The sequence below is a fragment of the Lissotriton vulgaris genome, chromosome 3_1, assembly GCF_964263255.1.
Source record: "Lissotriton vulgaris chromosome 3_1, aLisVul1.2, whole genome shotgun sequence".
NCBI classification, from domain to species: Eukaryota; Metazoa; Chordata; class Amphibia; order Caudata; family Salamandridae; genus Lissotriton; species Lissotriton vulgaris.
In genome coordinates, this window is record NC_141689.1 from 405,603,150 (window position 1) to 405,615,358 (window position 12,209).

A 12,209-nucleotide genomic window follows, 5' to 3' on the forward strand; every position below is an offset into this window, starting at 1 on the left:
TGAGTTGATCATGGAGAACTCAGCATAAATATCATTCACTTTTGAATAGAAAAAATTTGCCAAGGCGTCGCAAAGAGTCTGCGAGGGAGGGGGAGCCAAATCGGGCTGATTTCCAGTTAATGACTTCACCACCTCATACAATTGTCTGCTAGAATTTTTGGCGCAATCATTTTGTTCCTCATAAAAGGTTTTTTTGGCTTCCAAGATCATTTTTTTATATTTGGCCAGTGTCTGTTCATATACTATTCTAGTTTCACTATCATAGGTTTTTCGCCATTTCCTCTCAACATTCCAGCAGATCTGTTTTTGCTTTCTCAAAGATTCCGAAAACCAAGGTGCCGAAGGCATCCTCCTGTTTTTAGAGATAGTTTTTAGTGGAACAGATATCTCTACTCCCGAAGTTAACCAATCTGAGAATTGCTGCACGGCTATATTAGATTCTTCAGAAATGGGTGGCCAAGTATCGACTAGCGATGTTCTCAACATCATTGTGTCCATATCCTTCCATACTCTAAATGGTTCTAATGGTAAGGTGTTCTGATTAACTTTAGTGGCCTGGCTAATACTAGTGCTACTCATGATAGCAAAATGGTCAGTCCAGATAAGGGGTAATATTTCTTTTATGGTTATATCATTTATATTCGTAAAAATCCCATCCAGGGTGTGACCGGCCTCGTGTGTAGGTGCCGTCACCAACTGGGTTAAACCCAAGGTAGCAAGATCAGCCACCAACGATGAGGTTTCAAAGTCGTCGGTTTTTTCCAAATGGAAATTCAGATCCCCCAGTACCATAAAGGTATCTTTAATTGCTAAAGGTTCCATCAAGGAGAGCAGGGAGGCCAAAAATTCAGCCCGTGCTCCTGGAGGTCTATAGATGAGTACTCCTTGAAGATTGTATGAAGGAGTTGGCTTGATTGCAAAATGTAGGGCTTCACATATTTTAGAGGGTATTGGCGAAAGTCGGACTGAATAATTATTCCGGGTAATAATTGCCAATCCCCCTCCTTTTTTCCCCTGTCTATCTTGTCTGTATACGGAGAAACCATTAGGCACCGCTATCACTAAATCCGGACCGGATGTGTCATCCATCCAGGTTTCAGTAATAAAAAGCAGATCTATTCTTTTATCCACAATTAAATCAGAAATGTCCTGCCTGTGCTTTCCCACCGAGCGGGCATTTATGAGTGCGAAGGTAATGTCACTAGACTTGCTTTTGTGAGATTTGGCTGGTGTTTCTTTCCAGTTAACTAACGGTATTTTGTTTTTGCAACCTGGACAAAAGATACTCACTCCGTGAATATTATCAGGGCTGTATTGGACGCATTCGGATCCCCCAATGGGTCTGAGCAGATATAAGTCGCGGCGGAGTAACTACTGCCATCCCGCCCGGCAGAGCCAGGGGTTGTGGCGCTGGGCGCGGGTCTGGCGCAGACGGGCGCAGACGGGCTTGCCTTTGGCGTGCCGCCGGCGCGCCCGCTGCGCCCGCCCGCTGCGCGGACGAGCTACCGTTCTGTTTTTATCCAGTGCTGAGGAGGGTGGGAGGGTCCAGCTACTGGGACGCTACCCTTCCTTCTCTCGGCGTCAGCACGTAGTCTGCTGCGCTGGGAACAGCGTGGGGAGTCGGCGAAATCCTTCTAATGAGGCTCGCAGTTTTAAAAAACGGATCAAAGTTATAAATGAAATGCCACAACTTAAATAAAATGCACACTTTTAAAATTTACACAGTGAGCCCCCGGCTTCCGCCTCAGGGGTAGACCATAGAAGGAGTCAGCGCGCTTCGTGCATGCGCTTTTTAAATAGTGTGGGAGGGCGGGAGGGTCCAGCTACTGGGACGCTACCCTTCGTTCTCTCGGCGTCAGCACGTAGTCTGCTGCGCTAGGAACAGCGTGGGGAGTCGGCGAAATCCTTCTAATGAGGCTCGCAGTTTTAAAAAAACGGATCAAAGTTATAAATGAAATGTCACAACTTAAATCAAATGCATACCCCAGTCTACCCACCGCACTTCACATCTCTACAATCTACACAAATGTACTTCAATCCAATCTAGCCTACTCCTCTTCACTCAATCTATCCTATTTCGCTCCAATCTACCTCACTCACTAATTTACGTCCACACTCTAATCCACTCTACTCCACCTCAATCTACCCCACCCCAGTTAGCCCACCCCACTCCAACCCCACCCCAATCTACCCCACACAACTCCAAACTACACCACTTCAATCTACCACTTGAATCTTACCCACTCTAACCCAATCTACCCCACTCCACTTCATCTACTCCACTCCACTACAATCTACTTCACTCCACACTCCACTCAATCTAACCCACTCAACCCACCCCACTACAATCTACCCACTTCATCCCAATCTATCACACTTCACTCAAATCTGCTCCACTCAAATTTACACCAGTCGACTCCACTCCAATCTACCACAATCCACCCTACTCCAATATACACTAATCCAATTCATTCCACTTCAATCTACCTGACTCTACTCCAATCTATCCTATTCCACTCAACTTCACTTCACTCCAATCTACCCCAGTCCAATCTACCCTACTCCATTCCAATTTACCCCACTCCACTCCAAACACAAATGCAATCTATCCAACTCCTCTCCACTCTAATCGACCCCGCTCCACAACAATCGACCCCACGCCACCACAATCTACACCACTACAATATATTACAATCTAACCCACTCAACTCTAAACCTCCAATATACCACACTTAATACACCTCATCTACCCACTCTACCCCTACACCTAATGTGCACCAAATCACTCTACCACACTAGACTCCTCTACCCAAATGTACCCCACTCTACTTCACTCCAATCTGCCCCACTGCAGTCTGCCACACTCCCTTCAAATCTACCCCATCTCACTCTAATCTAACCCACTCCACCCTAATCCTCCCGCTCCAATGTACCCAGCACCACCCCACTCCAATATACCGTACAATAATCTACCCCTCCCCATGATCCCACACCAATCTACCTCTTTCTACTCCCCTCCAATGTACTCCACTCCAGTATACCCCCTATACCCCACTTTACTCTACCCCAACACTGCAATCTACCCCACCCCACTCTATCCCACTCCACACAATCTACTCCTCTCCACTCCACCCAAATCTACCCCACGCTCCTACTCTGATCTACCTCAGTCCAATTTACCACACTCCATTCCTGTTTACCCCACCCCACTACAATCCACCCCACTCCACCACAATCTACCACACTCCAATGTATCACAATCTACTCCACTCCAATGTACCACAATCTAACCCACTTCAATCTTCAAATCCACAAAACACCAATCCACTCTATCAACCCCACTCCAATCTACCCCACTTCACTCTACCACACTGCACTCCGCTACCCAAATCTACCCCACAGCACCTCACTCCAATCTACCCCACTCCAATATACCACACTCCACTCAAATCTAACCCACTCCACCCCAATCCACCACATTTCAATCTATCCTACTATTAACTACCCCTTCCCAATCTATCCCACCCCAATCTACTCCACTGCAATCGACCCCTATCTATTCCACTCCACTCTACCCCACTCCAGCATACCTCACACCACTCTAATCCATCCCACTCCCCTCCACTCCAATGTACACCAGTCTACCAACCCCACTCCACGTCTCTACAATCTACACCAATGTACTTCAATCCAATTTACCCTACTGCACTTCACCCAATCCATCCTACTCCACTCCAATCTACCCCCCTTTCTAATTTACCCTCCCCACTCTTCTCCACTCCACCCCAATCTGCCCAACTCCACTCCAGTCACTCCACTCTACTCCAATCTACCCTACCCCAATTTTACCACCACACTCCAACCCTACCTCAATCTACCCCCACAACACTCCAACCTATACCACTTCAATCTCCAACTTTAATATAACCCAATATACCACACTCCACTTCTATCTACCCCACTCCACTACAATCTACTCCACTATAATATACTTCACTCCACTCAATCTAACCCAATCAATTCCATCCCACTCCAATATACCCATGTCACCCCAATCTATCTCACTCCACTCCAATCTGCTCCACTCAAATTTACCCCAGTCGACTCTACTCCAATCTACCTCATTCCACCCTATTTCAATGTACACTAATCCAACTCACTCCACTTAAATCTACCTGACTCCACTTCAATCTATCTGATTCCACTCAACTCCACTCCACTCCAACCTACCCAGTCCAATTTATCCTACTCAATTCCAATTTCCCCCACTCCACTCCAATCTCCAATGCAATCTATCCAACTCCTCTCCACTCTGATTGACCCCATTCCACAACAGTCTACCCCATCCACCACAATCTACCCCAATACAATCTACCACAATCTAACCCACTCCACTCCAAACAACCAATCTAACACACTCCAATCAACCTTATCTACCCCACTCTACTCCTACCCCTAATGTGCACCACATCACTCTACCACACTGGACTCCTCTACCCAAATCTACCCCACTCCACTTCACTCCAATCTGCCCCACTGCAGTATGCCACACTCCACTCAAATCTACCCCACCTCACTCCAATCTAACCTACTCCACCCTAATCCTCCCCACTCCAATGTACCCCGCCTCACCTCGCTCCAATATACCTTACTACATTCTACCCCTCCCCATCCAACCCACACCAATTCACCCATATCTACTCCACTCCAGTGTACCCCACTATATCCCACTTTACACTACCACAACACTGCAATTCACCCCACCCCACTCCACTCCAATCTACCCATCTCCACACCAATCTACTCCACTCCACTCCACCCCAATCTACCCCACACTCCCACTCCGATCTACCCCAGTCCAATTTAACCCACTCCATTCCTTTTTAGCCCACTCCACTACAATCTACCCCACTCCACCACGGTTGCGGTCGGGTGTCGGCTCGTGATACCTGCCCAGTCCTGACACCTGCTTGTATGTACATACCTGACCGCAACCGTGTGGCCATCCTACGCCATAGCTTATGGAGCACTGCTAGGGCTCCCTTAAGTCATGATCGAATGGGCTGTTTTGACTATTAAGTCATAGCCGCTACTTATTTCCTTCAAGATAGGGGCACCCTCTGATCATTTAAAGGGTCAATGGTACCCCTCTATTATTAATATTCCACTTTTGTGCACTACACCACCACCACCTCTACTTTTGGTCCTGATGAAACGCCAGGGATCCTTTGGACCGACATAGGCGTGAACCATGTCGACCTGATCAGTTACCTGGGCACATTGCGCCTGTGTTAGTAACTCCCAACCTACGGGTTGTTTTACTTTACCAAGGGCACCTTCTCATTAAAAATTATTTAGGTATATATACCCTTAGGTAGTTTTAACCTCACCACATGCACGATAGCACTTTACCTTAGGACTATACCCACACACCCACATGCACCCAACGGCAGTTGTCTAAAAGATCTCTGCCAAAGTGGCCCTTCAGGGAACCCGTAGGGCATTGCACCGCCGCCCAACGAGGAGCAACCGCCCAATGATGAAGCATGACATCCTTCGGGGTGTGTGAGGGCAACAAGAGACGCGACCTAGCACTTTCCCTTTCCCTTGCTCTCTGTATCACTCCTTCTGGAACAGTGCCCCTTTTTGTGTTGACTCTATGGTTATTTAGGAGCACGGGCACTGGACCATTTACAAGCTCCTGGTCCCCCCATCCCCCCTCTTCTTTTTGATTACGAGTCATTAGTTGAGTCATATAAAAGCAACTGAAAAAATAGGTAAGGCTTCACATTCGTCTCAGCACACTCTTCCCAGCGCTGACTTAATGAATTAAAACATGTTCTTGATTACATCGATTAAACATAATCCTATTTTTCTCTTTTAGCTTGTTCTTCCTTTATAGACATTGCTGTTGTATGTGATGAGTCGAACAGTATTTACCCCTGGGTAGCAGTAAGAAACTTCCTCGTAAAATTTGTGCAAGGCCTTGATATAGGCCCCCAAAAAACACAGGTAAGAACAGAAATACTATATGCTAACAAAATATATAATTATTCGATTCTGTCTTCAAATTCAAAACCTCAAACTATACAACGATGACAATATAATATGGTGTGTGGGGGAATTGAAAATATAGATAACATTGCATTTAAAAGGAAATATATGGCTAAGTCCATGTTTAGCATTCACTCCCCAGCTCTGATTTATTAACATATTTCCCATATTTTGCTGACGAGGCTGGTGTAAATTATTTCTATTATTAAAGCAACATTAAGGTGTTCAGAGTAGGGGTGCAAGTCAGATGTATGGCAATCAGGGCTGTTAATATGCAAACATGTCACAGAAATGACTACTTGAAGGTTGACGAAAGCCTACAACTCAACAGCGAGAAATAATCAACAGATATAATAACGAAGCAAATGAATAATAAAAAATAGCAACTTTACGCACCTTCTTGTTCTGTTAATTAGGAGTGATTAATTGAGTAAGGTGGAATAGTCTGTTAATTGTCTGCAGAGGATTCTACGGCCACCCTCTTGGTTCTCCTGCCTTATTTAGAGGTCGAGTGAATGTGGATTTCCTGAGAGTGGAACCATTGCCAGCTCTTCTGTCCGGAAAATCCTGCAGTGGTCCTGAAACCAGTGGGAATATTCTGTCAGCGATGGTGGTCTCTTCCAGATAAACCTCAGAAATGTCTCTAAGTGGGTGAAAAATCTGTTAGGGGGAGCCTCCCTTATTTTGGAGAAATGCCTTAGGTAAACACACAAGTGAAAGTCATCATGTTTCTTTTTACTTGTGGATGTGGATGCTGCTTAAGGGAGAAGAAAGGCCACCAGCTATCCCAATCTTAAAATGAGTCCCTATTTCTTCAAAAATCAGTGAACCTAATAAATTATGTTGCAATTTATATATTTAAAAACAGCATATTTTAGTTTTTCTCTGCAGACCCACTTTTAAGTGACCCTTGACTGTGCAAAGGTTAATACTAAGAAAGAATGCCTGATGTACAAAAATTACATATTCACAATGTGGTCGCAAAGTGCACACCGACCCTTCACGAATGCAATCTGATTTTGCAAACCAAGTAACGTACAAATAGTTCAGTTGACAAAATATTGACTTGAAGGTGATCAGAGAAGGTACTACCTATTACATTGAATGTGCAATCACAGGAATGGTGGCTAGGGACATCAGGTCCCCATCCTTTAATAAGCTTTCTGAAATGGTGAAGTGTTTTATTTAAACAAAGTCATCTCGGCATTTCTCTGGCAGGGCAAAAAAGCCAGAATCAGTTTGAAAAAACTTCGACTAGACAAGAAATTAGGAGGGGTCAATCTAGTGGATTACAAAACTTATCAGATCGCCTTCTTAGCGAAACAAGGGTCGCATTGGATATCCTCCCAATCTGACTACACCCCAGTGTGGCTCTCTGTGGAAAAGTCTATTCTTGAGGGTCTTAACCCCTGCGCCCTACTCACAGCCAAACTCCGTCCCAGCCTAGGTCCGGGGCCCATCTTCAAAAATACTAAATTGGTTCTGCTAAAGGTCAGTAAATGCCTCCCGCATCAATTCCGTCTCTCCTCTTGGGAGTCTTTATGGCATAATCCCACAATTGTATACAAAGGGAAGCCTCTAAACTACCCCACCTGGATAGACAGTGGTATCTTATTCCCACACCAACTCGTCGAGAACTAACCTTCAAAGAAATTCAGGATAAGTTCCAACTCCATAACGTTGAATTCTATAACTTCTTACACATTAAAGTAGCTCTAGCGAAGGTTAACCTGACGGCTGTCCCCCCCTCCCTCCCAGGTCTATTCACCTCACTTAACAAATTGGGGCACCAAGTCTCTAGACTGTACAAACTAATGCGGCCACAATCGTCCACCCTAAATGCACCTCTCCAACGGTACTGGGACTCATTCTCCTCCACACCTAACTCGGACACTATCTGGGCCAGCACTTGGGAATCCACCACTCGCCACAAAATTAGCCCTACACTCTCACAGACCAAGTTCTGGCTGCTTCATAAGGCCTTCTGGACTCCCAGGAGGTTGTTCCTTCACAAAATCAAACCCGACGACACATGTTGGAATTGTACGAATGTGGGAGGAGATCTGGAACATCTAATCTTCAAATGCCCCTGTGTTACCTCCTATTGGGACAGGATCTTTGGTTTCATACACACAGTACTCCATATCACCTTACCAAGGGAATTTTCAACGCTTGTTCTAGGTTTTGCCAAAGCCGTCACACTCAATGATGATGACAAAGCCCTACTGGACCTGCTGCTGACGGCTGGGGTCAAAATCATACTTAATAACTGGAAAAGTACGAACAAAGCTTCCTTTCCCCACTGGCTAAATTGGGTCTCCCACTTAAGAGGTGCGGATAACATATCCTTAACTTCCACCCCATGGAGGCCGCCGCTCAGGAAACTCTGGTCCGCACTAGATGACCACTTTGACGCATTCAAACCTCCATGAATCTGAGCACATGGTACTCAGAGCGCTTTTCTGCATAGCTGTCACGTGCATCCTTCCTTTGTATACAGGGTAGATTTACACAAATGCTTAGCTCATGATGCCTCTGCTATCCAATGTTGGTGTTCTTTTCTCCTCAGGTCATGTCATGTGATAATGGTCATGTTAAACAAGTCATTGTGTAACTTTGGACGCAACTCGTCTACATCTGCCTATTAGACAATATGTGTGGACCCTTTGTTTTTTTCTGGACTTATGTTTTTATCTGGACTTGCCTGTATTACAGAATGCAATTTACGTAACCAGTAGCAAAGTTTATAATTCTTTTTTTATGATTTCATTATAGCACTGTACGTAAGTTCTTGAACTGGTCTTTTGTACTGTTGTATTTCTTGCAGCTCCTAATAAAAAACCTTTGAACACAAAAAAAAAAAAGCAATAAAAGTTCCTTAAAATACAATGTAATTTTTCTGTCTCCCCCTTTTCTGTGATTATTGGTACCTTGCTGTTCCCCCAAGGCTCCTGTTCCCTCAGGTTATATGGTACTGTACCAGTTTTACTCCAGATGGATTAGTGCAGGAGTTCACATTTCCGGTGTCATTATGGCTGAAATGGATGACAGTCTTCTTTACTTTAATAATCCTGGAGGAACATTGCTACCAACAGTAGCTCCTTATCAGGGGCTTCGGGGTGTAGCCCTTGCCTCCTGTGAGGCCCCTACCATTTTTAAATTTAGCAGTGATCTTGAAAACACAAGTTTCATGTTTTATGAACACTGCTGGTGCACAGGTAAGTGTGGTATTTGGGCCCTAGGCCCTCATACTAGTAAATGAGGTAACACAGGCACAGTTGCTATGGTTAGATAATTGGCCCTGAGCACGTGTGCTCAGCCCTTTTTATTAGCAGGGTCATCTGACTGATGACGCCTGTGGTGGGTGGGTGTTCAGTGTGGGTTACACCATGCTGCAACACTAGAACGTATCCCTCACGATACTACATCCCTCGAAACTTTAATGAAGGTCCAAACAAAATGAAGTCCGAACCTGTGGGAGAGAATACAAAATTGCAAACCAAACATAACTCAATGTAGATGACTTCCACATGGTCTCTTCACTGCTGGTCATCTGCAGGCGAGGGTATCTTTGCAGCCGGGACCACTAGTTCGCCTTGGAACAATGTTCGGCTGCCCTGTGGATGTGCTCCTTTTCTACTTGCACAGAGGAAGTGAGCTTTACAGTCCCTTTCTTCTGACACCGCAGTCAGTGAAAAGTGCAGATGGAATGATGGTGGATCATTGGTGTGCTGCAATCCACTGTATAATCCTGGTTAAGGTGTTTTCTCCAACTGGTGGCTGTCTTCAACAGGATCTGCAGTTGCAGGATATCCCACTCAGGGATACCCCTCTCTCGTGGGTGTCCCCTCTCACTAGATGGCCCGGAGGCCCTTTGCTGCCAGGCTTCCACTGGACCGGTGCGCTGCCGCCTTGTCGCTCCAAACGGATTGGAGCAGTCGCTACGGGTTCCTTCTCCGTGTCCGTAGCTCCACCTGAAAAGGGTGTTGTTGGCACTTGTTTTGTCGCATGCGACAGTTGTTCTCCCTGGATCTCCATAGCAAGCTTTAACGGTCCATCTCTCGTTTCGGGACCCACTGCCACCGGTGCCCTGAGGCCTCTGCCCCTTGGATAGCCATGGTCCAGTGTCTGTTCCATTCCAGAGGTGGTTGTTACCAACAAATCTCTGACATACCTACAGCAACATCAACACTCGAATATCAAAGGCAAGTATATCAACACCCTATCTACAACATGGTAAGTACAAAAATATTGAAACTAAAATATTGATGTTAAAAATATCGTAATGAAAAATACAGGATTTTTTCTGTAAAAAAAGTCAAATAAAGTAAATAATACTTATAAATAAAAATAAACATATTTAAACATTTAATAATGTTTAAAAATAATAAATAATACATATTTATTAATATAATTTAATTAAAAATAAACATACAATATATAATATATACTTACTTAATAACAATATTTGTTAGCTATTTTAATTAATTATTAATTAATAACAAATAGCATAAATTATAAATACATCTACACACATAAAATAATAACATACATAAAAATAATATATTATATTTAATAAATTAAAAAAATTAAATATACTTTCAATATTTCAAAAGTTAATTAAATACAACATTATCTAAAATAATACAGAAAATATTAAATACATAAATAAATAAAAATACTATATAAAGTCCCAAAAAAACGACATTAATGAAAACATTGGATAGCGTAGAATGTAAATTTACTGTTCCCAGTCCAGAAAATTAAACAGTAGGGAAAGTATTAAATAGCATAGGGTTAAAAATTACTATTCCCACTCCAGAGAGTGCAAAAGTAGGGAAAGTGTTGGATAGCGTAGAGGTAAAAATTACCATTCCCACTCCAGAGGGTGCAACAGTAGGTAAAGCGTTGGAGAGCGGTGGGTAAAAATTAGTATTCCCACTCCAGAGGGTGCAACAGTAGGGAAAGCGTTGGGTAGCGTAAGGGTAAAAATTACTATTTTAACTCCAGAGGGTGCAACAGTAGGGAAATTGTTGGATAGCGTAGGGGGAAAACTACTATTCCCACTCCCAAGAGTGCAACAGTAGGGAAAGCGTTGGATTGCGGGTGGGTAAAAATTACTATTCCCACTCCAGTGAGTGCAACAGTAGGGAAAGCGTTGGATAGCGTAAGGGTAAAAATTACTATTTCAACTCCAGAGGGTGCAACAGTAAGTAAAGCGTTGGATAGCGGGTGGGTAAAAATTAGTATTCCCACTCCAGAGGGTGCAACAGTAGGGAAAGCGTTGGGTAGCGTAAGTCTTAAAATTACTATTCCAACTCCAGAGGGTGCAACAGTAGAGAAATCGTTGGATAGCGTAGGGGGAAAATTACTATTCCCACTCCCAAGAGTGCAACAGTAGGGAAAATGTTGCATAGCGGGTGGGTAAAAATGACTATTCCCACTCCAGTAAGTGCAACAGTAGGGAAAGCGTTGGATAGCCTAAGGGTAAACATTACTATTCCAACTCCAGAGGGTGCAAGAGTAAGAAAGTGTTAGATAGCTTAACAGTAAAAATTACTATTACAACTCCAGTGGGTACAGCAATTGGGAAAGCATTGGATAGCGTAAGGGTAAAAATTACTATTCCAACTCCAAAGGATGCAACAGTAGGGAAAGCATTGGATAGCGTAGGGATACTATTCCAACTCCAGAAGGTGCAACAGTATAGAAAGCGTTGGATAGCGTAAGGGTAAAAATGACTATTTCAACTCCAAAGGGTGCAACAGTAGGGAAAGCGTTGGGTAGCGTAGGGATAAAAATTACTATTTCAACTCCAGAGGGTGCAACAGTAGAGAAAGCGTTGGATAGCATAGGGGTTAGAATTACTATTCCAACTCCAGAGGGTGCAACAGTAGGGAAAGCGTTGGATAGTGTAGGGGTAAAAATTACTATTCCCACTTCAGAGAGTGCTACAGTAGAGAAAACGTTGAATAGCAGATGGTTAAAAATTACAATTCCCACTCCAGTGAGTGCAACAGTAGGGAAAGCGTTTGAAAGCGTAAGGGTAAAAATTACTATTCCGACTCCAAAGGGTGCATCAGTAGGGGAAGCGTTTGATAGTGTAGAATTTAAATTTAACATACTTATAAATAATTTTCATATTTCAAATAATG

The 12,209-nt window shown here is 43.9% G+C and overlaps 1 protein-coding gene across 2 annotated transcripts in view; it reads left to right on the forward strand.

Moving 5' to 3' along the window:
- The window catches only part of ITGA2 (integrin subunit alpha 2), a 616,173-nt gene that overhangs the window by 353,747 nt on the left and 250,217 nt on the right, over nucleotides 1–12,209 (forward strand). For both annotated transcript variants that reach the window (XM_086960619.1, XM_086960620.1), the window contains exon 6: nucleotides 5,885–6,012. In XM_086960619.1, coding sequence (XP_086816745.1) covers nucleotides 5,885–6,012 — 128 coding nt within the window. The remainder of the gene's footprint in view (nucleotides 1–5,884; nucleotides 6,013–12,209) is intronic.